Below are 23,193 nucleotides of genomic sequence, written 5' to 3'. Positions count from 1 at the left end.
AAAGATTATTTTAGGTTACAGATACTCTTGTGTTTCTTGGGCTTCCATTGTTGCCTGTGATCTCATGCTTGAATGGTTGTCTTTGGGTTATTGTTGTATCTTGTTTAGTCTCAGTAGATTCCGCATGGAATGAATGTTCCATTAGGTGGATCGTGTGGGAGTCCCAAAACGTTTGTCCATATAGTAAGTGTGTTATTATATTCTCCGGTGAGATGTGTAATTCTTCCGGCTGCTGTGGTGGCGCTGTTGCTGCCAGGTTTCTCCACAAATTACAACTGATAATTAGTTGTAATCAATTAATTGTGTGCGGCTGATGGGTATATAGAGAAAGGAAAAATAATAATAATAATAATAATAATTTTATTTATATAGCGCCAACATATTCCGCAGCGCTTTACAAATTATAGAGGGGACTTGTACAGACAATAAACATTACAGCATAACAGAAATACAGTTCAAAACAGATACCAGGAGGAGTGAGGGCCCTGCTCGCAAGCTACAAACTATGGGGAAAAGGGGAGACACGAGAGGTGGATGGTAACAATTGCTTTAGTTATTTGGACCGGCTATAGTGTAAGGCTCAGGTGTTCATGTAAAGCTGTATGAACCAGTTACCTGCCTCAGTATGTAGCAGTACAGACACAGAGGGCGAATACTGCATAAAGTGTATGAGAACATGATGCGAGGAACCTTTTTTTTTTTTTTTTTTTTTTTTTTTTTTATTATAAATAGGCCACACAGGGATCGTTAGGTTAATGCATTGAGGCGGTAGGCCAGTCTGAACAAATGAGTTTTTAGGGCACGCTTAAAACTGTGGGGATTGGGGATTAATCGTATTAACCTAGGTAGTGCATTCCAAAGAATCGGCGCAGCACGTGTAAAGTCTTGGAGACGGGAGTGGGAGTGGGAAAAACATCTGTATCTGTATTTGTACATAGTGGCCTTGTGGTTAGTAAGCTATGAGCAATCATCATATTTTATCAATTTCTAATTGTTGCAAAAAATGTAGTAAATTTCCCAGTAATGCAATGTAGAAGAATTGATGCGACCTGTCTGCAGACATCTTGGTGCGGGGGTGGGGGGGGGTATGCAGCTGCAGAGCGGTGATTGTTTCCACATAATACATAGAAAGATGGTGGCAGCTGAGCAGCCGTGGTACCCAGATGTAGAGGAAGATGCTGAGGATGGAGGGAGGTGGCGGCCCCGTGTATAGGAGGAGGGGAGAGGATGCTGGAGATGGCAGAGGGGAGGAGAGGATGATGCCTAGGAAGAGGAGGAGGAGGAGACGTGTGTGACTGCAGCGAGAGCAGAGGACACCGAGCAGCAGGAGGAAACACAACCCACAGGCCGCGGCATCTGTATATACTCTATATACCCCACAGTGCCGCCATGACCAGTCAGTCCCAGGGCATCCAGCAACTGCTGCAGGCGGAGAAGAGGGCGGCCGAGAGGGTGTCTGAGGCCAGGAAACGTAAGAGAGTCTATAAGCTATCCATCATCCATCTATTATCTATCATCCATCTATTATCTATCATCCATCTATTATCTATCATCCATCTATTATCTATATAATATCTATCTATCATTATCTATCTATATAATATATATCTATCATTATCTATCTATTATCTATCCATCATCTATCTATCATCCATCTATTATCTATCATCCATCTATTATCTATCTATTTATGATATATCTATCATTATCTATATATTATCTATCATCTATTATCTATCTATCTATCTATCTATCTATTATCTATCATCCATCTATTATCTATCATCTATCTATTATCTATATATTATCTATCTATCCATCATCTATCTAGTATCTATCTATTATCTATCTATATATTATATATCTATTATCTATCTATCTATTATCTATCTATCTATCTATTATCTGTCTATCATCTATCATTATCTATCTATCTATCTATCTATCTATCTATCTATCTATTATCTGTCTATCATCTATCTATCTATCAATCATCTGGTCAGATGAGGTAACATTGGTCTTGTGGGCCTCCCTTGACCTCCTCCATCATCTCCCAGGTCAGGAGGTCTCCTATTCCTGACCGATCATATTATTCCGGATAGCCACTGCGTCCACTATTTGCCCGACACTTCCCGTTCGCCCGGTATTTGTAGGAAGCTAATATTTATGTCCTTTGCTGAATCTTGGTTTGGGACCATCGGGTCTATTTCTTTCCTTATGTCCTGTAGGTAAGGCCCGGAGGCTGAAACAAGCAAAGGAGGAGGCCCAGGGGGAGATCGAACAATATCGGATAGAAAGAGAGCGGGAATTCCAGAGCCAGCAGCGCACCGTACGTAGACAGCGGGTATTATTGAGTTATGGTAGTTGGTGGTAGTGTGTCCAGTGCATGGCGATGTAATTCACAGCAGTAATCGGAGGGTGATCCTTGGATTTCAGCTCTGGATTTGCAGTCAATGGGTCAAACCAAATGTGGTTCCCAATAAGGGTCACTTATTTTTTTTTTTCTGTTTTGTGTTGGGAAACAATAAATGACACTGATGTGGCGCACGCTGATTTCCCACAGATTTAGCAGAGAAATGAACTCTGTGGGAACTTATTAAACAAGACGAAATAAGATTACTAATGGATCCTCCATTGCGGATACAGCGAAAAATACCAGTATTGCACAAAGTAGCGTATAATTGTCTACTAAAAGGCCAAGCCCCATAGTGCCCCCATAGTGACCCCATAGTGACCCCATAGTGACCCATAGTACCCCCATAGTGGCCCCATAGTACCGCCATAGTAGCCCCAGAGTGGCCCCATAGTACCCCCATAATGGCCCCATAGTACCCCCATAATGGCCCCATAGTACCCCCATAGTGGCCCCATAGTACCCCCATAGTGGCAACATAGTGCCCCCATAGTACCCCCATAATGGCCCCATAGTGGCCCCATAGTGGCCCCATAGTACCCCCATTGTGGCCCCATAGTACCCCCATTGTGGCCCCATAGTACCCCCATTGTGGCCCCATAGTACCCCCATAGTGGCCCCATAGTACCCCCATAGTGCCCCCATAGTGGCCCCATAGTACCCTCATAGTGGCCCCATAGTGCCCCCATAGTGGCCCCATAGTACCCCTATAGTGGCCCCATAGTACCCCCATAGTGGCAACATAGTGCTCCCATAGTGCCCCCATAGTGGCAACATAGTGGCCTCATAGTGGCCCCATAGTACCCCCATAGTGCCCCTATAGTACCCCCATAATGGCCCCATAGTACCCCCATAGTGGCCCCATAGTACCCCCATAGTGGCAACATAGTGCCCCTACAATACCCCAGTAGTGGCTCCATAGTACCACGCCTGGTCAATGACGTTCTTTAGACACTTCTCTCCTGTCTTCAGTATCTAATAACTTTTGGAAGCGATTCCCCTTCTTAGACATTGGGGCAGATTTATCAATACTGGTGTAAAAAGTGCGCCACCTTATATCATATGCTAAAAAGAGAGAAAAATATCAGCTCACCTTCTCAATAGATACCACACAAGGAAACCCGCAGTGCCGCAGTTAGGAAACCATTTGTAAAAATAGAAAAATATCCAGCGTGTTGAATAAAATTCAGAAGTCTTTACTGAAGAATGAAAAAGTCGCACCAGTGTACGTGGGCAGAAAACATGTGCAAATCTCGCATATTAATTTAATCCTTATTCATTGGATGAATTTGGCGCAAAGTAAATCATTTAATCATTTTTTTTTTCATCCTTTAAAAAATAAAAAAGTCTCACTTTTGTCTTAAAACGCATCACATTAAAAACTCCACCAGAAATCTTACTCCACGTGAGATTTGCCACCCAACCGTCCCCCCCAAAAAACCTTGACATTTGGCAAATGTGTCATTTCATCAATCTGTATAAAACATCTGGATAATAACTAAAGTTGTTGGGGGGGGAAAGGGAAAATAATAATAATAAAGACGTTAAAAAAAAGACAATAATAAAAAAAAAAGGCACAAAAATTCTAAAGAATAAAATTACTCCAGAAAAGTGGAGAAACGGCAGTGATGAATCGGGGACTAAGTTTTCTCGTCACGTTACCAGAGATGTAACTTGAAGCTTGTGGCCCCCAATGTAAAATCTCCAGCAGGCCCCCCAAGGGTCTTCCCAGCACTATAAGAAGGAGGGGGCTGTTTTGATTTTTGGTTGGGTCTCTTCTATGTGTCGGCCATCTTGTATCTCATCTGTGTTCTGATTGGCATCTTGTCCACAGGCTTTGGGCACCCAGGGTGACCTGTCCTCTGAGATTGAGGCCCGAACCCGGCATACACTCCAGATGGTCCAGAGCAGCCATGGGAAGAATAAGGAGGTCGTGCTGAGGAGGCTACTGAGCCTCGTGTGTGACGTGAAACCCGAACTGCACGCCAACTACCGCTTCACCAACTACTGAGTGCCCCGCCGGTACCGCCTGTGCCCGTGTGTAGTGTCCATGTCGTGTAGAGCAGGAGGGGCTCGGCGCCCACGCTGCCGCATTCTCAGAAGACCACATATCCCGGGAGGAAGATTTTGAGAAGAAGCCCCCTTCCCTCCAGTCGCTGCTGTATCTTTACCCATGATCCTCTGTTATTAAATCCAGAAACAATAAAGGCACAACTTGTCGTGTAAACCTCTCGTAGCGCTCCATGACATGGGACCAAAGACCCCGGCCGCTGGTATCTAATAATCTCACTGCTGAGGGTTTGTTTCAGTTTTGGGCAGACTAGAAAAGCCCTGTAAGATTTAGTGGCGTAGCTAGGGTCCAATGGGGCCCGGTGCAAGATTGTGCCCGGGACCCCCATCCTGATATATGTGTATGTATATGTGTGTATATATATATATATATATATATATATATATATATATATATATATAGTCTATCCTAATATATATGTTCCGTTCCTGGGCCCCATCCTGGTATATATGTCCACTATCCTGGTATCTATGTCCCTTATCCTGGTATATATTCTTATCCTGGGCCCCATCCTGGTATATATGTCCCTTATCCTGGGCCCCATCCTGGTATATATGTCCCTTATCCTGGGCCCCATCCTGGTATACAGTATATGTCCCTTTTCTTGGTATGTATATTTGTCCCTTATCCTGGGCCCCATCCTGGTATATATGTCCCTTATCTTGGTATATAATTGTATCCTGGGTCCCATTCTGGTATATATATATCCCTTATTCCGGTATATATGTCCATTATCCTGGTATATATGTCCCTTATCCTATGCCCCATCCTGGTATATATGTTCCCTTATCTTGGTATCTACGTCCCTTATCCTGGTATATACTGTATGTCCTCTATCTTGGGCCTCATCTTGGTATATATTTTTCTTATCTTGATATATGTTTCCATTCCTGGTATATATGTCCCTTATCCTGGGCCCCATCCTGGTATACAGTATATGTCCCTTATCTTGGTATGTATATATGTCCCTTATCCTGGGCACCATCCTGGTATATATGCCCCTTATCCTAGTATATATGTCCCTTCTCCTGGTATATGTCAGCTCCTGGCCTCTGATTGGCTGGCAGTGTGTATTGTCGCCCATGGACCCGATGGGTCTGTGCACCACAATACACTACAACTAAATGTGCGTCCGAGGATGCACATCCTGTTGAAGTTTGTGCTGACGCTGCTCTGTCGCGCTCACGACCTCTGCGACTGCGGTCGTTACGCTGCTGCCCCTATCCATGAGATTGCTGGGGGGGTCCGTCCTCTGGGACTCCTGCCGTTCCCAATAACCGGGGCTCTGCTGCTCACTGGAGATAGCCGATTGCTGCATTCGGTTGATCTTCGACAATCCCATAAAAAATGATGGAGCAATGGTGCCAGTCGTCGTCCACCACTTATTTCTCATGGACCTCTTCGAGTCCCAGTTTCTTGGGATCGTTGGGTATCCTTTTGGGTCCATCTAGATTCCAGGGCCCGGATCTGACTGCAACCCTTGTATCTAGTATTTGATACGCCCATTGGGATTAACTAGACAAGGTACAACTGCAACAAACCCTCAGCCGTGAGAAGGATTAGAACTACACAGATAATTTAAGAGAGAATGTTTCCATTCACTGAGAGCAAGCGCAGTGCTTGGAAATGGTGAGTAACTGAAATACAAATGGGAAGACAAAAAGGTTTAGGGACAATAAGTTATGTGTGCCGTTCAGGAGTCTAGGAAAAGTTGGGTATCAGCCGTGATGTCCTCTATGTTGGTTGTCGCCCTACTTTCCTCGATACATATGTAACTGAGAAACAAATACATATAACAGAAGAGGGCGCCTCGGGCGAATATGCACAGAGGAATACCGTATACCCGCGGTCTGTACTGCTCTGCCCCCTAGAGGTAGAATGAGGAAGTGCACAAACTATAGACTGATCTCTATCAGGCTGACACACTGACCAGAATTCACACGGCTTCATGAAAAACCTCACATTCTTAAGGTACCTTCACACATAACGATATCGTTAACGATATCGTTGCAACGTCACGCTTTTGGTGACGTAGCAACAATCCCGCTAACGATCTCGTTATGTGTGAAAGCGACCAACGATCAGGCCCCTGCTGGGAGATCGTTGGTCGTTGGGGAATGATCAGGACCTTTTTTTGGTCGCTGATCACCCGCTGTCATCGCTGGATCGGCGTGTGTGACGCCGATCCAGCGATGTGTTCACTTGTAACCAGGGTAAATAACGGGTTACTAAGCGCAGGGCCGCGCTTAGTAACCCGATATTTACCCTGGTTACCGTTGTAAAAGTTTAAAAAAAAAACACTACATACTCACATTCACATAAGGTGTTCTCTTCCAAAGTCTAAATCTTGATTTTTGCATTGCCAAACACTGCAGTAATACAATAAAGGGTTCAGTCAGATCAACATTCACACCCAGGCCGTTCCCAAACCTCCGATAATGCAGGAGCCATGACCTCAGCTGCTCAAATACTTTGGGTAACTGTCAGCTGAATACTCATTCGGGTGCGTCACATCTGACCGCTACACACCCACAGACGAGCATTTACGCTATGGAGAAAAGTATTCAGACAGGAGCATTGAATTTGGGGATTCACTCAGCTCCATTGTCCCTTGTGTATCACATCAGACCTCTCGTGCCCGATGTGTAACATCCAAAACCACTGCCTCCTGTGTATTCCTCACCCGCAGAATATAACACCTGCCCGGTGTATATAAAACCTCTCCCCGGTATATAACATGCAGCCCCTAGCCCCCAGTGTATAACATGCAGCCCCTCACCCGTGGAATATAACACCCGGCCCCGTTGTCCCCTGTGTATAACACCCGGCCCCTCACCTGTGGAATATAACACACGGCCCCTCTCCCCCATGTATAACATGCAGCCACTCACCTGCAGAATATAAAACCCGGGCCCTTGGCCGCAGTATATAACATATGGCCCCTCGCCCCTGGTGTATAACATGCAGCCCCTCACCCGTGGAATATAACACGCGGCCCGATTGTTCCCTGTGTATAGTTCGTGTCCCTGCCAACGCTGAAATATTCGTATAATTTGTCCCTCATACCTCAAATTTGTCAGTGGGGCAGGTCTTTCCCCCCTGACACAGACGCCTCACAGCCGTCAGTTATTTCCTCTTTTATTCTGCGCGCCGCCTCCTCAGCGTTTAGGCATTTTCCCAGCGCCTGCGCTGTCATATTAGGCCTTGGGCATGCGCAGTTAGCGCTGCCCGTCCACTGACATCACATGATGTCTTTCTTATTGCGCCTCCGTGGACGCGCGTCCCGAGATCCCGCCCCGCAGTCTCTTCTGATTTATTCACACTGCAGGGCTGGGAATCTTGGGCATGCGCAGTAGTCCTCTGTGGCTCTCCCTCATCTCCCTCCGCCTCTTTCCTACTGTGCAGCATCATAGCAATCTGACGATATCTGACGATTCCTATGACGCTTGTTCTGTCTCCGCCATCTAATATTGTTACCCTGATTATTTGCTTGCATAATTGCAGTTTCCTCAGTATACAGTATTGATATATTCATGCCTTTATTCATCTGTGATGCTTTGGCTCCCTCTAGCGGTCAGAGTTATGTTGGCAGTTCAATCTTGTTTTTGTATTATCCATGTCTGATTCTCCTCCTCCTTTGCAATGCATTATGGTAGCTCAGCCTCCATTTCCATCCATTTTTCCTTTCACTTTCTTCAGTTTGCCTTCAAGGAAAGACGCTTCACTTCATCCCCCTTGCGATTGCATTGCCGGTATGTCTTTATGCTTCCTATAGATATTTCTGCTCTATATTTGCTTAGTTTAACCAGTTGTACTCCTAGTTTAGTCACTAGCTTTCTAAATGTTATGCATAATGTATATCATGTGTATTATGTATCTGTTCTATGCCATGCACTGATTCTATGTATATCATTGTTCACAGTTTCACCGCATCAATATACCACTACGTTTAATAAAGCACAGACTCAACCACAGTCTCCTTATTGGACCCCGGTATAGCGGTTTAGCTGACTGTATAGCTACGTATGAGCCTGCCTCAGCTAGTGAGGACAGAACAGTGAAACGGCAGCCATCCAACTAGTGGGATTCAAGTCACCGGCTACACAGAGACTGAATACAGCTGCAGCAATCTCTGCACAGCCAAGCACTTTCCCAAGACACCATGTCTCACAAATCACATAGGACAAGATCTGTTACTTCCGTCTCCTCAAAGACAACATCCATCAGCAGCGCGGTCGCCATTGCCCGCGCAAATGCTGAAGCCACCAAAATACGAGCGAGCTTTGCTGACCAAGAGATGCAACTTAAATTAGAAAAAGCATGCCTAGATGACGAAGAGAGAAGGTCACTCTTAGAGAGAGACGAGCAAGAGAGAAGGTCACGCTTAGAGAGAGACGAGCAAGAGAGAAGAATGCAGTTAGAGAGAGCCGAGCAAGAGAGAAGAATGCAGTTAGAGAGAGCCGATCAAGAGAGAAGGTCGCAGTTAGAGAAGGCACGTGTGGATGCCGCCTTAGAAAGCCTAGCAGCAAAAAGGGAAGCTGCCGCAGCCCTCGCCGAAGCAGAATCGCTAGAAGCCGCGCAAAATCCCAAGCTGCATAGCCAAAGCAGTACGTCGAGTCTGGAGTTTCCACTGCAAGACTCACCACAACGCACATCTCAGTATGTTAATGACCTTCCTGATCCAAACTATAACCCTGAACCAGTACCAAAACCAGAATACGACACCTCCAGCGAAGTGAGCGAGAGTCGTCACGAGGATCAGCTCCAGGACAGAAACAAACTCGAAAATGTGAGGCAAAACAACTCTGCTAATGACTACCTTGCCCCTCACCAGGTAACCAACATGAATCACCCTGCTGACACACCTTACGTCAGACCGAAGCAATACGACACCAGCTGGCGCCACCCTGAGGACACTAACAGGTACGAACGCACCTCACATCACTATCAGGGCGACCCATCACCAGTATACTCTGCTGACAACCAGTTCACGACAGAATTTGCCAAGTTCTTCACACGACGTGAACTGGTTGCCAAGGGACTCATGAAATTCACTGACCGAGCTGAAGGTTACAGAGCTTGGAAAGCTTCCTTCCAAAATGTCATTAGAGACTTGGGGCTACAACACAGGGAAGAGATAGACCTGTTAGTCAAATACCTGGGAGAAGAGTCAGTCAAACACGCAGTAAGGATCAGAGACATTAATATAAACCGCCCTGAGACTGGCCTCAAAGAGATCTGGAAAAGGCTGGATGAGTGTTACGGCTCAGCAGAAGTAATAGAAAGAGCCTTGTTCAAAAGAATCGATGACTTTCCTAAAATATCTAACAAAGGTCTCCAGAAACTTAGAGAGCTAAGCGACTTGCTAAAGGAAGTCCAAGTTGCCAAATACGAGGACGACCTACAGGGACTTGCATTTCTCGACACAGCCAGAGGTGTTAACTCTATAGTCCAGAAGTTGCCTTACAATCTACAGGAGAGGTGGCTCACACATGGTTCCACGTACAAATACAAACACAGCGTTCCATTCCCTCCCTTCTCCGTTTTTGTAGACTTCATACACCAACAAGCGAGAATTAGAAACGATCCCAGCTTTGACTTTGCAATACCATATGCCACACCGTCACCACCTGCAAATCCACGCAGAACATCTGTGGCAGTACACAAGACTTATGTTTCTTCTTCAGGTTCTAATTACAGGTCTGCTGGCTGCTCCCAATCAGAGACAAAGGTGCAGGACCCTGACAAGCAGTGCCCACTTCATCAGAAGCCTCATCCTCTCCTGAAATGCAGAGCCTTCAGAGGAAATCTATGCCAGATCGCAGAAGCTTCCTGAAAGAAAACGGTATCTGCTACAAGTGCTGCTCGTCCACAGCTCATCTCGCCAAGGATTGCAAGGTCAGTGTAAAATGCACAGAATGTGGCACCACAGATCATAACACCGCTCTACACCCTGGCCCAGCTCCATGGAGTACACAAAACACGCCAGCTGACAGTGAGCATGGCGGGGAGGAAAGGAACACTGATACAGCTACGCCAGAGATCACTTCACAATGCACCGAGGTCTGCAAAGGGACAATAGACAGTAGGTCCTGTTCAAAAATATGCCTCGTCAAAGTATACCCGAAGGGCCATAGAGACCAAGCTGTAAGACTGTATGCAGAGGCGTAGCTAGAGCTTTTGCCGCCCGGGGCTGTTCCCGAGTTTGGCGCCCCCCCCCCCCCCGGCTCAATACACACAAAGGTTACCAAAAACGGTTTTCCTGTTTTGTAGAACTTAAACTGGGCCTAATGGTGTCACCCCCACATGCCACACCTGTGACTTAATACCACCACACCATGACCAGGCCACATAGTGACCGAATAATACTACATACAAGGGACAAATACCACAACACCATTTCCAGACCACATGTTACCACCACATAGTGACTGAATACTACAATACTGATCAGTAATAAAAAAAAAACCACAATACTATCACCATAAGTGCCAGTATTCACAGGAGATCTGTACTTAGTATGCAGTGTCTGTGTAGAGGTAATACAGAGATCACTGGTGACATTATACACAGGACCTCTATATAGTATACAGTGTATAGTGTCAGTGTATAGGTAACACTGACTCACCAGTGACGTCTCTAGGTGAAGTCCTTCATCTTTCATCCAGCACAGACCGCCATCATTCCTTCCAGCCAGGACTCGTTTCTGCAGGAAATAACACAGTTATCTCGAGCTCCGCTTGCAGAACACATTACTTAATTTTTCACAACTTCTACATTACATCACATGAAGAAAAAAAGGTGATATAGTGTCACTCTGCACAGTAACAGGACCGCCCCCCCATTTAAAACAGTATACTCAAAAAATAAAATAAATACATCACTGCAGTAATAATATCCCTTAATTAGCCCCTATGGTAATAATATTCCCCACCCTGGCCCCGTTTCTCATTCCTGGCTCCAGCCATATGTTCTCGCATCCTGCCCTCATGAGTATCCATTCTACCCCATATGATCTCCACATCCTGCCCCACCAGCCTCCATCGTATCCGTCCTGCCCCATGATCCAATCCTGCCCCGTGTCTCCAATCATGCCCCGTATCTACATTCTGCCCATGCCTCAAGTCCTGCCCCCAGTGTGTCCAGCATATTACCCCCATGTTGTCCAGCAATCTGCCCCAGTGTGTCCAGCATATTACCCCCATGTTGTCCAGCAATCTGCCCCAGTGTGTCCAGCATATTACCCCCAGTGTGTCCAGCAATCTGCCCCAGTATGTCCAGCACTGCCCCCAGTGTGTCCAGCAATCTGCCCCAGTGTCCAGCCTTTCCCCAGTGTGTCCAGCAGTCTGCCCCAGTGTGTCCAGCATATTACCCCCAGTGTACAGCATTGCCCCAGTGTGTCCAGCATATTACCCCCAGTGTGTCCAGCAATCTGCCCCAGTGTCCAGCATTGCCCCAGTGTGTCCAGAAGTCTGCCCCAGGGTCTCCAGCATTGCCTCAATGTGTCCAGAAATCTGCCCCAGGGTCTCCAGTATTGCCCCAGTGTGTCCAGCAATCTGCCCCATGGTCTCCTGTATTGCCCCAGTGTGTCCAGCATTCTGCCCCATGGTCTCCAGTATTGCCCCGGTGTATCCAGCAATCTGCCCCATGGTCTCCTGTATTGCCCCAGTGTGTCCAGCATTCTGCCCCATGGTCTCCAGTATTGCCCCGGTGTGTCCAGCAATCTGCCCCATGGTCTCCAGTATTGCCCCAGTATGTCCAGAAGTCTGCCCAGGGTCTCCAGCATTGCCTCAATGTGTCCTGAAATCTGCCCCATGGTCTCCAGTATTCAGTGTGTCCAGCAATCTGCCCCATAGTCTCCTGTATTGCCCCAGTGTGTCCAGCAATCTGCCCCATGGTCTCCTGTATTGCCCCAGTGTGTCCAGCATTCTGCCACATGGTCTCCTGTATTGCCCCAGTGTGTCCAGCAATCTGCCCCATAGTCTCCTGTATTGCCCCAGTGTGTCCAGCAATCTGCCCCATGGTCTCATGTATTGCCCCAGTGTGTCCAGCAATCTGCCCCATGGTCTCATGTATTGCCCCAGTGTGTCCAGCAATCTGCCCCATAGTCTCCTGTATTGCCCCAGTGTGTCCAGCAATCTGCCCCATGGTCTCATGTATTGCCCCAGTGTGTCCAGCAATCTGCCCCATGGTCTCATGTATTGCCCCAGTGTGTCCAGCAATCTGCCCCATGGTCTCCAGTATTGCCCCAGTGTGTCCAGCATTGCCCCAGCCCCAGACAGTCAGACATAAAGAAAAAAAAAAAAAAGTAAAATCCTCACCTCTCCCGTTCCTAGCGTAGGTCCGGTGCAGTCAGCGTCTCTCCGGCTCTGCGACGCTCAGGACAGAGAGGCTGAGCGGCGCGCACAGTAGTGACGTCATCGCGCCCTCTGCTCTGAGACGTCGCAGAGTCAGAGGACGCTGCAGCTGCCGGCGCCGCAGGAACCAGGAGAGGTGAGTATAGAGCGGGGGGCGGGGTCCGGTGGTGGGGGGAGCTGGCCCTGGTCGTGGCGGCGGACGGCGCCGCCCGAAGATTTAAAGGGGCGTCTTTTTTTTTTTTTTTTCTTCTCCTGCAGCGCCGGCCGCCCCCCGCATTGTGCCGCCCGGGGCGGACCGCCCCCCCCCGCACCCTCTTTCCTACGCCACTGACTGTATGCTATCTTAGATGACCAAAGTAATCGATCCTTGGCTAGATCAATGTTCTTTGACCTATTCAACATCAAAGGGCCAAGCACTCCCTACTCCTTAAAGACGTGTGCAGGTACTGTGACAACAGCAGGCAGGAAAGCTACTGACTACCAGATCGAGTTTTTAGACGGACAATTCTGCCTACCACTACCTACGATCATCGAATGTAACCAGATCCCAGACAACAGATCTGAAATCCCTACGCCAGATGTAGCAATCCATCACGCTCACTTAAAACAAATAGCACACCTCATACCGGAACTCGACCATCAGGCCCAGATAATTCTGCTGTTGGGGAGAGATATCCTACAGGTTCATAAAGTGAGACGTCATATCAACGGACTCCACAATGCTCCCTATGCCCAAAGGCTAGACCTAGGATGGGTCATAATTGGCAACGTATGCTTGGGACGCATGCACGCCCCATCTTCTGTGACAAGCATGCTGACAAATACATTGGAGAAAGGACGTCCATCTCTGTTTCAACCTTGTAACAATGAGTTCCATGTCAGGGAACTGCCACACAGCATCCAACTACCTGATCATTTAATAGACTTTACTCACGACAGCAGTATAGTGTCGGGAAGCTATGAGGATCAGTTAGGGGGCACAGTCTTCCAGAGAACTAAGCAGGACAACCAAGTGGCAATGTCGGTAGAGGACAAGTTGTTCTTAGAGGTAATGGACAAGGGACTCGTTAAAGATGAGACCAACAGCTGGGTCGCACCTCTTCCCTTCAAAACCCACAGACCACGTCTACCGAACAACAGAAATCAGGCATTACAACGTTTCTCCTCTCTCATTCGTAATCTGCAAAAGAAACCAGAGATGAAAGATCACTTTTTCTCCTTCATGTCAAAGATTTTTGAAAACTGTCACGCAGAACTAGCTCCCACTCTCAAAGACTCTGAAGAATGCTGGTTCCTACCCATGTTCGGAGTATACCACCCTAAGAAACCAGGCCAGATCAGAGTCGTGTTTGATTCCAGTGCTAAATTTAATGATGTCTCCCTGAATGACGTTCTGCTGACAGGACCAGACCTCAATAACAAACTACTGGGTGTACTTATGCGCTTCCGTAAGGATTCCATTGCCTTCATCGCTGACATCCAGCAAATGTTCCATTGTTTCCTTGTGAGAGAGAGAGACAGGAACTTCCTAAGATTCTTCTGGTACAGAGACAATGATCCTACTAAAGAAGTCACAGAGTATCGCATGAGAGTGCACATCTTTGGCAACAGTCCTTCACCTGCAGTCGCCATTTACGGACTCAAAAGGTCAGCTCAGGAAGGAGAACCAGAATACGGAGCAGATGTCAGACAATTCATAGAAAAGGACTTTTATGTCGACGACTGTCTAAAAGCCATGCCTTCAAATGAGACTGCCATCAGTCTTCTCAGGAGAGCCCAGGACATGCTTGCCTGCTCGAACCTTAGGCTTCATAAAATAGCCTCAAACAGCCAAGAACTCATGGAAGCGTTCCCTTCTCAAGACCTATGTAATGGTCTCAGAGACCTGGACCTAGGGTCAGACCCCGCACCAATGCAACGCAGCCTCGGGCTTCTCTGGAATCTACAATCAGACACTTTCACCTTTCAGGTCAGCCAGGAAGAAAGGCCTTTCACACGTAGAGGCGTCCTGTCTACCATCAACAGTCTGTACGATCCCTTGGGTTTCGCAGCTCCTGTTACTATACAAGGCAAGGCCCTACTAAGAGACTTAACTAGGGAAACATCTGACTGGGATGCACCTCTGCCACCTGATAAGAGGATCCAGTGGGAAGAGTGGAAGAACTCGTTAGCGGCACTCTCCAACCTGCATGTGCCAAGACCGTACACCCCTGTGCCATCTACTGAGATACAGAGCCAAAGACTGTACGTATTTGCAGATGCTTCTGTCAAAGCAATTGCCGCTGTTGCCTACCTCAAAACTGTAGACTCCAAATGTCAGTGCCACATTGGTTTCGTCATGGGAAAGGCCAAACTCGCACCACAACCAGAGCACACTATACCCAGGTTAGAGCTTTGTGCCGCAGTCTTAGCCGTTGAGTTAGCGGAGTTCATCGCATCCGAAATGGATATCGACCTGACACAAGCCAAGTTCTACTCAGACAGCAACGTAGTCCTGGGATATATCCACAACGAAACCAGGCGATTCTACGTTTATGTCAATAACAGAGTGCTACGAATCAGGAGATCAGTTCACCCACAGCAGTGGCATTACATACCCACAGACCAGAATCCCGCAGATCATGCAACTAGAGCAGTTGACGCAAGTCGACTAGGAAGCACAACGTGGCTCTCTGGACCAAAACTATTGTACATTGAGGAATGTTTTCCAGACACCTTTGAACTAGTAGGAGAGGACTCAGATGCTGAAATCCGCCCTCAGGTGTCTACACTACATACAATGACCTCTGTTATCCAGCTTGGATCTTGCAGGTTCGACAGATTCTCAAGTTGGAAGTCACTTACTCGAGCCATTACCTGCCTGACTCATATAGCTCGCTCATTCGGGACCACCAGAACTCGTGACATGGAAAAATCTAAAGGAGCAGCGAGGCTTACCCACGAAAGCCTAATCACCTTCATGGCTGAAGCTGCAGCTATAATCAATGCAAGACCCCTGGTTCCAGTTCCTAACGACCCTGAGGAGCCCTTGTTATTGACTCCATCTACTTTACTTACCCAGAAAACGGGACTGTCCAGTACCCCTCTAGGAGGATTCGACGCTAAGGACCTCTACAAGCGCCAATGGAGACAGGTACAAACTCTTGCAAATACTTTCTGGGACAGGTGGTGCAAACAATATTTGTCTACCCTGCAGCCACGTACAAAGTGGCAATCTACTAAACCTAATCTGAATATAGGTGACCTTGTTCTTGTGAAAGACTGTCAGATTCACCGGAACCAGTGGCCACTTGGTCTAGTTACCGCAACGTTCCCGAGCAAGGACGGCAACGTCCGCAAAGTTGAGCTAAGGATGACCAAAGGGAATGAACCTAAGACATTTTCCAGACCAGTATCTGAACTGGTCCTATTGTTGCCTTCGGAAGAAAGGAGTAGTGACATCCGTTGATGCCAGACGGGGAGTTTTCTGTCTCCGCCATCTAATATTGTTACCCTGATTATTTGCTTGCATAATTGCAGTTTCCTCAGTATACAGTGTTGATATATTCATGCCTTTATTCATCTGTGATGCTTTGGCTCCCTCTAGCGGTCAGAGTTATGTTGGCAGTTCAATCTTGTTTTTGTATTATCCATGTCTGATTCTCCTCCTCCTTTGCAATGCATTATGGTAGCTCAGCCTCCATTTCCATCCATTTTTCCTTTCACTTTCTTCAGTTTGCCTTCTAGGAAAGACGCTTCACTTCATCCCCCTTGCGATTGCATTGCCGGTATGTCTTTATGCTTCCTATAGATATTTCTGCTCTATATTAGCTTAGTTTAACCAGTTGTACTCCTAGTTTAGTCACTAGCTTTCTAAATGTTATGCATAATGTATATCATGTGTATTATGTATCTGTTCTATGCCATGCACTGATTCTATGTATATCATTGTTCACAGTTTCACCGCATCAATATACCACTACGTTTAATAAAGCACAGACTCAACCACAGTCTCCTTATTGGACCCCGGTATAGCGGTTTAGCTGACTGTATAGCTACGTATGAGCCTGCCTCAGCTAGTGAGGACAGAACAACGCTGCACAGTAGGAAACGTATATAAACGATTATTTCAGCGTTGGCAGGGACACGAACTAAAAGAGCCACCTTGACAGAATGCAGCATTAGTGCTGCACAAGCTGGCTCTTTTAGTTACAAATGCCTGGGGGGTGTGACAGGTTCCCTTTAACATGCAGCCCCTCACCCGCAGAATATAACACTCAGCCCCCCACCCGCGGAATATAACACGCGGCCCCTCTCCCTGGTGTATAACATGCGGCCCCTCCCCTGCAGAATATAACACCCGGCCCCTTTCCCCAGTGTATAACATGGGGCCCCTCACCTGCAGAATATAACACCCGACCCCTCTCCCCAGTAGATAACATGCGGCCCCTCGCAGTATATAACACCTGGCTCCTCTTCCCCGGTGTATATACATGCGGTCCCTCATCCCCGGTATATAACAACTGGCCCCTCTCCCCTGTGTTAAAATGTTGGCCATCTCCATCAGTCACACAGATATTAAATAAATAAATATTGCACCTGAGTGACCACCGATTACCGGTAAGTCAAATTTTTGGGACCCTGGTGTGGTGCCCCAGGGTCCTGGACGTCACAGTAGCATTGCTTTCCTCATGGGGAGAGTGATGTTACATTTGGAGGCAAGGAAGGATAACTGTCAACAGGTAAACACAAGCATGCAACATATTCACACTCCAGGCCACCAGGGGGAGCTTTTGATCCTATTTACTAGGTGACTCCCCATATATATGGTAGTTTGTTGGGAAAGTGAGTTGAGTTCTTGCCAGGAAACAGACTGGAGCAGTCTGAGGCAGAAGAAGGTGTACGGAGCTGTGTAGCCGCAGTGCTGCAGTTCCTGGAAAGAGATTATACGAAAGCCGAATATATTGCAGTGAGTGTGCAGGAGAGAGAAGCACAGGAGAGGATACCAGTGGGAGACCAGCCACGAGCAGGCTGCCTCCTTCTGAGGCGCAGAGACCGGTAGCTGGAACACCGAGGTGGTAAGGGTCTCTACGACTTACATCAGAGACCGGCATGACAGCTGAACTGCAAGTTACCTATCCGCCCTATTACCCAGGAGGCACGGGGACACCTATAGAGCCCGGGGCGTGCTAGAGTCCCTGTAAAAAGGCTCAAATCACCAGTCATACAGGTTATGTCCTATCCTAAAAGGGGGACAGAGAGAGAACATCTGTGAGGACCTTATATGAAGCCATAGGCAGTAAGGAACTACAACACCACGGCGCTAGAGGAAGGCTTTAATCTTCACCTGGATAAAGGGACTCCCAACTTTCCTATAAGCCGGCCGGAGCCTGCCTGCCCTGTCATCTGGTGCTCTGAACTGTGGCTGCCTGAAGTCTTCAGTAAAGGTAAAGAGACTGCAAACCTGTGTCCTCGTTCTTTACTGCGCCTCACACCATCCACCATCTACACACCGGGAGCCCTGGGGATACACTTCACCTGTGGGAAGGTATACCATCTAACTGCCATAACATCACCCCAGAGGACCCCTTAAAGCAGCGTCGGTCCCCACGGACCGAATACCACAGGTGGCGTCACGAACACAAACTTTATTCCCTTTAAAGACCTTTCCCTTTTACATGGACGCCCAGGGCCACGGACCGGGTCGCCACCGTGACATCCCCCTGTGAACACCGGACCCGGTACCGAGTACCCCACGGCCCTGGCATGGAGACTCAATTGTTTTAGTGAACAATTGGAGTCACAACAGAGGAGCATCCATAGATCGTACATTTATCACCTATCCTGTGGATACCCCATTCCAATCACATGCACAAAGTTTATTATTTTATTTGCTCTGCACCGATATATATTATGGCAATGCCATGTGGACAGTATATGGAAGTATTGTTTAGGTATTCTGTAACGGTATTATTTTCAAACTAAATGATAACTCTATTTGGGCAGTATTTAGAGAGCAATTTGTGGCATTGATATGAGGACAGTATATGGCGGAACATACTAGACAATTCTTCCAGAACATCTGGGCAGCTTATTGAAAAAAAATGGGGAGATCTCCCTAGTTCCCATAGGGACTTGGCAAATATCATCAACCCTTCACAGATCTTAATATAGGCAAAAAAAAAAATAAAACAAAATCTAAAAAAAAAAATGTATAAAAAGTAGAAAAGATCTTAGCCTCTTGGTATTGTAGAATCTTCATATTGATGTCAGACAGTAAGAGACATAACTTCCTTCCATTGGTGTCCGTCTGTGTAAGCACGGTCAATAATTTACGGCAAGGAACCATCTTGTGGTTCAATGAGTCTTGTTTTCTCATAATTTTTCTGTGCCCAGCTTAGTTTGTGATACCTCAGCCATAACCTGTTGTCCCAGCAATACTCAGGTGATAGCACCTTGGATGGTAAATGTTCCAGAGTTAGGTATCTGTTGAGGTGGCTTTCATCCTGCCAGATAGCTTCTATGCCCCTTTTCTTGTCTTCCAAGATGCCCTCCAGGCATCTCGAGGTGAGGTTGGCGAGATGTGTGGGCTTTCCACCAAACACTGCCCCATGGTAATAAAAAGTACTCTTCCATGGAGGTATGAAAGCCACAGATAAAGGGTTCCTCTCAAGGGGATATTTCTTTCTGTTTGCTAAATAATATCCCGAATGTAGCTGAGCCACAAGGTCACCAAGAGCCTCTGGTCCGTAATTGGAGGTGAATATCTAAAGGTTTGAAGAGAAGAAAGAAAATATAAAAGTATATTTCATTGTTTGTCTAGCCACAGTAGTGTGAAAAAGTGTTTGCCCCCTTCCTGATCTCCTATTTGTTTGCTTGTTTGTTACACTTAAATGTTTCAGATCACCAAACAAATGTAAGTATTAGACAAAGTTCACACAAGTAGTAACAAAATGCGGCTTATAAATGAAGGACTTTATTATTAATGGAAAAAGAAATCCAAACCAACAGGGTCCTGTGTGAAAAAGTGATTACCACATAACATAATAACTGGCTGGGCCGCCCTTAGCAGCAACAACTGCAATCAAGCATCTGGGATAACTGGCAATGAGTCTTTTACAACGCTCTGGAGGAATTTTGGCAAACTCATCTTTGCAGAATTGTTGTAATTCAGCTACATTCAAGGGGTTTCCAAGCATGATCCACTTTTATAAGGTCATGCCACAGCATCTCAAATTGATCACGGTCAGGACTTTGACTAGGCCACTCCAAAGTCTTAATTTTGTTTTTCTTTTAGCCATTCAGAGGTGGTCTTGCTGGTGTGTTTTTGATCACTGTCCTGCTGCATAACCCAAGTGCGCTTTAGCTTGAGGTCACAAACAGATGGCCGGACATGCTCCTTTAAGATTTTTTGGTAGACAGCAGAATTCATGGTTCCATTTACAACAGCAAGTCATCCAGGTCCTGAAACAGCAAAACAGCCCCAGAACATCACGCTACCACCACCATATTTTACTTTTGGTATGATGCTCCTTTTCTGAAATGCTGTGTTACTTCTACGCCAGATGTGATGGGGCATACACCTTTCAAAAATTTAAATTTTTGCCTCATCAGTCTAGCAGTCAAAAGTCTTGGGAATCATCAAGATATTTTCTGGAAAAAGTGAGACGAGCCTTTATGTTCTTATTGCTCAGCAGTGGTTTCCTACTTGGAACTCTGCCATGGAGGCCAGTTTTGCCCACTGACTTTAACTGAGGTAGGTTCCTGCAGTTCTTTGGATGGTGTTGTGGGATCTTTTGTTACCTCTTGGATGAGTCATCACTGCGCTTTTGGGATAATTGTGGTCAGCTGTCCACTCCTGGGAAGGGTCACCACTGTTCCATGTTTTCGCCATTTGTGAATAATGGCCCTCACTGTGGTTTGCTGGAGTCGCAAAGCTGTAAAAATGGCTTTATAACCTTTTCCTGACTGATAGATCTCAACTACTTTGTTTCTCATTTGTTCCAGAATTTCTTTGGATGGTGGAATGATGTCTAGCTTTTGAGGAACTTTTGGTCTACGTCACTTTGCCAGGCAGGTCTTATTTAAGTGATTTCTTGATTAAAACAGGTGTGGCAGTAATCAGGCCTGCATGTGGCTAGGGAATTTGAACTCAGCTTCCCAAAGATGCGATAAACCACAGTTAATTTATGTTTTTATGGGGTTAGGGGGCAATCACTTTTTCACACAGGGCCCTGTAGGTTTGGATTTTTTTTGTTTAATAATAAAGACCTTCATGTAAAAGCTGCATGTTGTGTTTACTTGTGTTACCTTTGTCAAATATTTACATTAGTTTGGTGATCTGAAACATTTAAGTGTGACAAACATGCAAAAGAATAGGAGATCAGGAAGGGGGAAACACTTTTTATAACACCTGTATCTATCTTTTATCTATCACCTACCTTTTATCTACAGGTCCTTCTCAAAAAATTAGCATATAGTGTTACATTTCATTATTTACCATAATGTAATGATTACAATTAAACTTTCATATATTATAGATTCATTATCCACCAACTGAAATTTGTCAGGTCTTTTATTGTTTTAATACTGATGATTTTGGCATACAACTCCTGATAACCCAAAAAACCTGTCTCAATAAATTAGCATATTTCACCCATCCAATCACATAAAAGTGTTTTTTAATAACAAACAAAAAAACCAACAAATAATAATGTTCAGTTATGCACTCAATACTTGGTCGGGAATCCTTTGGCAGAAATGACTGCTTCAATGCGGCGTGGCATGGAGGCAATCAGCCTGTGACACTGCTGAGATGTTATGGAGGCCCAGGATGCTTCAATAGCGGCCTTAAGCTCATCCAGAGTGTTGGGTCTTGCGTCTCTCAACTTTCTCTTCACAATATCCCACAGATTCTCTATGGGGTTCAGGTCAGGAGAGTTGGCAGGCCAATTGAGCACAGTAATACCATGGTCAGTAAACCATTTACCAGTGGTTTTGGCACTGTGAGCAGGTGCCAGGTCGTGCTGAAAAATGAAATCTTCATCTCCATAAAGCATTTCAGCCGATGGAAGCATGAAGTGCTCCAAAATCTCCTGATAGCTAGCTGCATTGACCCTGCCCTTGATGAAACACAGTGGACCAACACCAGCAGCTGACATGGCACCCCACACCATCACTGACTGTGGGTACTTGACACTGGACTTCAGGCATTTTGGCATTTCCTTCTCCCCAGTCTTCCTCCAGACTCTGGCACCTTGATTTCCGAATGACATGCAAAATTTGCTTTCATCAGAAAAAAGTACTTGGGACCACTTAGCAACAGTCCAGTGCTGCTTCTCTGTAGCCCAGGTCAGGCGCCTCTGCCGCTGTTTATGGTTCAAAAGTGGCTTTACCTGGGGAATGCGGCACCTGTAGCCCATTTCCTGCACACGCCTGTGCACGGTGGCTCTGGATGTTTCCACACCAGACTCAGTCCACTGCTTCCTCAGGTTCCCCAAGGTCTGGAATCGGTCCTTCTCCACAATCTTCCTCAGGGTCCGGTCTCCTCTTCTCGTTGTACAGCGTTTTCTGCCACATTGTTTCCTTCCAACAGACTTACCATTGAGGTGCCTTGATACAGCACTCTGGGAACAGCCTATTTGTTGAGAAATTTCTTTCTGGGTCTTACCCTCTTGCTTGAGGGTGTCAATGATGGCCTTCTTGACATCTGTCAGGTCGCTAGTCTTACCCATGATGGGGGTTTTGAGTAATGAACCAGGCAGGGAGTTTATAAAAGCCTCAGGTATCTTTTGCATGTGTTTAGAGTTAATTAGTTGATTCAGAAGATTAAGGTAATAGGTCGTTTAGAGAACCTTTTCTTGATATGCTAATTTATTGAGACAGGTTTTTTGGGTTATCAGGAGTTGTATGCCAAAATCATCAGTATTAAAACAATAAAAGACCTGACAAATTTCAGTTGGTGGATAATGAATCTATAATATATGAAAGTTTAATTGTAATCATTACATTATGGTAAATAATGAAATTTAACACTATATGCTAATTTTTTGAGAAGGACCTGTATCTGTTATCTATCTATCTATCTATCTATCTATCTATCTATCTATCTATCTATCTATCTATAATCTATCTTTTATCTATCTGTTATCTATTATCTATCTATCTATCTATTATCTATCTATTATCTATCTATCTATCTATCTATCTATCTATCTATCTATCTATCTATCTATCTATCTATAATCTATCTTTTATCTATCTGTTATCTATTATCTATCTATCTATCTATCTATCTATCTATCTATCAATCATCTATCTATCTATCTATTATCCATTTATTTATCTATTTCTTATGTCCTAAAGGTTCACCA

At 45.9% G+C, this 23,193-nt stretch overlaps 2 protein-coding genes across 2 annotated transcripts in view; one reads left to right on the top strand and one right to left on the bottom strand.

Annotated features, from left to right (window-relative positions):
- Window positions 1-1,278: 1,278 nt before the first annotated feature.
- ATP6V1G2 (ATPase H+ transporting V1 subunit G2) lies at window positions 1,279-4,640 on the top strand. Its single transcript, XM_069755436.1, has 3 exons — window positions 1,279-1,471; window positions 2,229-2,329; window positions 4,248-4,640. The coding sequence occupies exons 1-3, from the start codon at window positions 1,390-1,392 to the stop codon at window positions 4,422-4,424; spliced, it is 360 nt and encodes a 119-aa protein (XP_069611537.1). The 5' UTR covers window positions 1,279-1,389; the 3' UTR covers window positions 4,425-4,640.
- A 14,053-nt stretch (window positions 4,641-18,693) lies between these two features.
- LOC138661590 (N-acetyllactosaminide alpha-1,3-galactosyltransferase-like) overlaps window positions 18,694-23,193 on the bottom strand; it is a 43,949-nt gene continuing 39,449 nt past the window's right edge. The window contains exon 5 of the mRNA XM_069746406.1: window positions 18,694-19,587. Within this exon, the coding sequence (XP_069602507.1) occupies window positions 19,153-19,587 (435 nt within the window). The 3' untranslated portion in view covers window positions 18,694-19,152. The remainder of the gene's footprint in view (window positions 19,588-23,193) is intronic.

Source organism: Ranitomeya imitator, chromosome 2 (genome assembly GCF_032444005.1).
Source record: "Ranitomeya imitator isolate aRanImi1 chromosome 2, aRanImi1.pri, whole genome shotgun sequence".
NCBI lineage: Eukaryota > Metazoa > Chordata > Amphibia > Anura > Dendrobatidae > Ranitomeya > Ranitomeya imitator.
Note: the sequence above shows the minus strand (reverse complement) of the source record. Positions and strands in the feature narration are given on the sequence as shown.

Excerpts from the sequence above, each read along its gene's own strand:
- ATP6V1G2 (XM_069755436.1), top strand. The coding sequence starts at position 1,390 with ATGACCAGTCAGTCCCAGGGCATCCAGCAACTGCTGCAGGCGGAGAAG. Across the intron at positions 1,472-2,228 it reads GGTGTCTGAGGCCAGGAAAC|GTAAGGCCCGGAGGCTGAAA; the intron begins GTAAGAGAGTCT and ends TATGTCCTGTAG. Across the intron at positions 2,330-4,247 it reads TCCAGAGCCAGCAGCGCACC|GCTTTGGGCACCCAGGGTGA; the intron begins GTACGTAGACAG and ends TCTTGTCCACAG.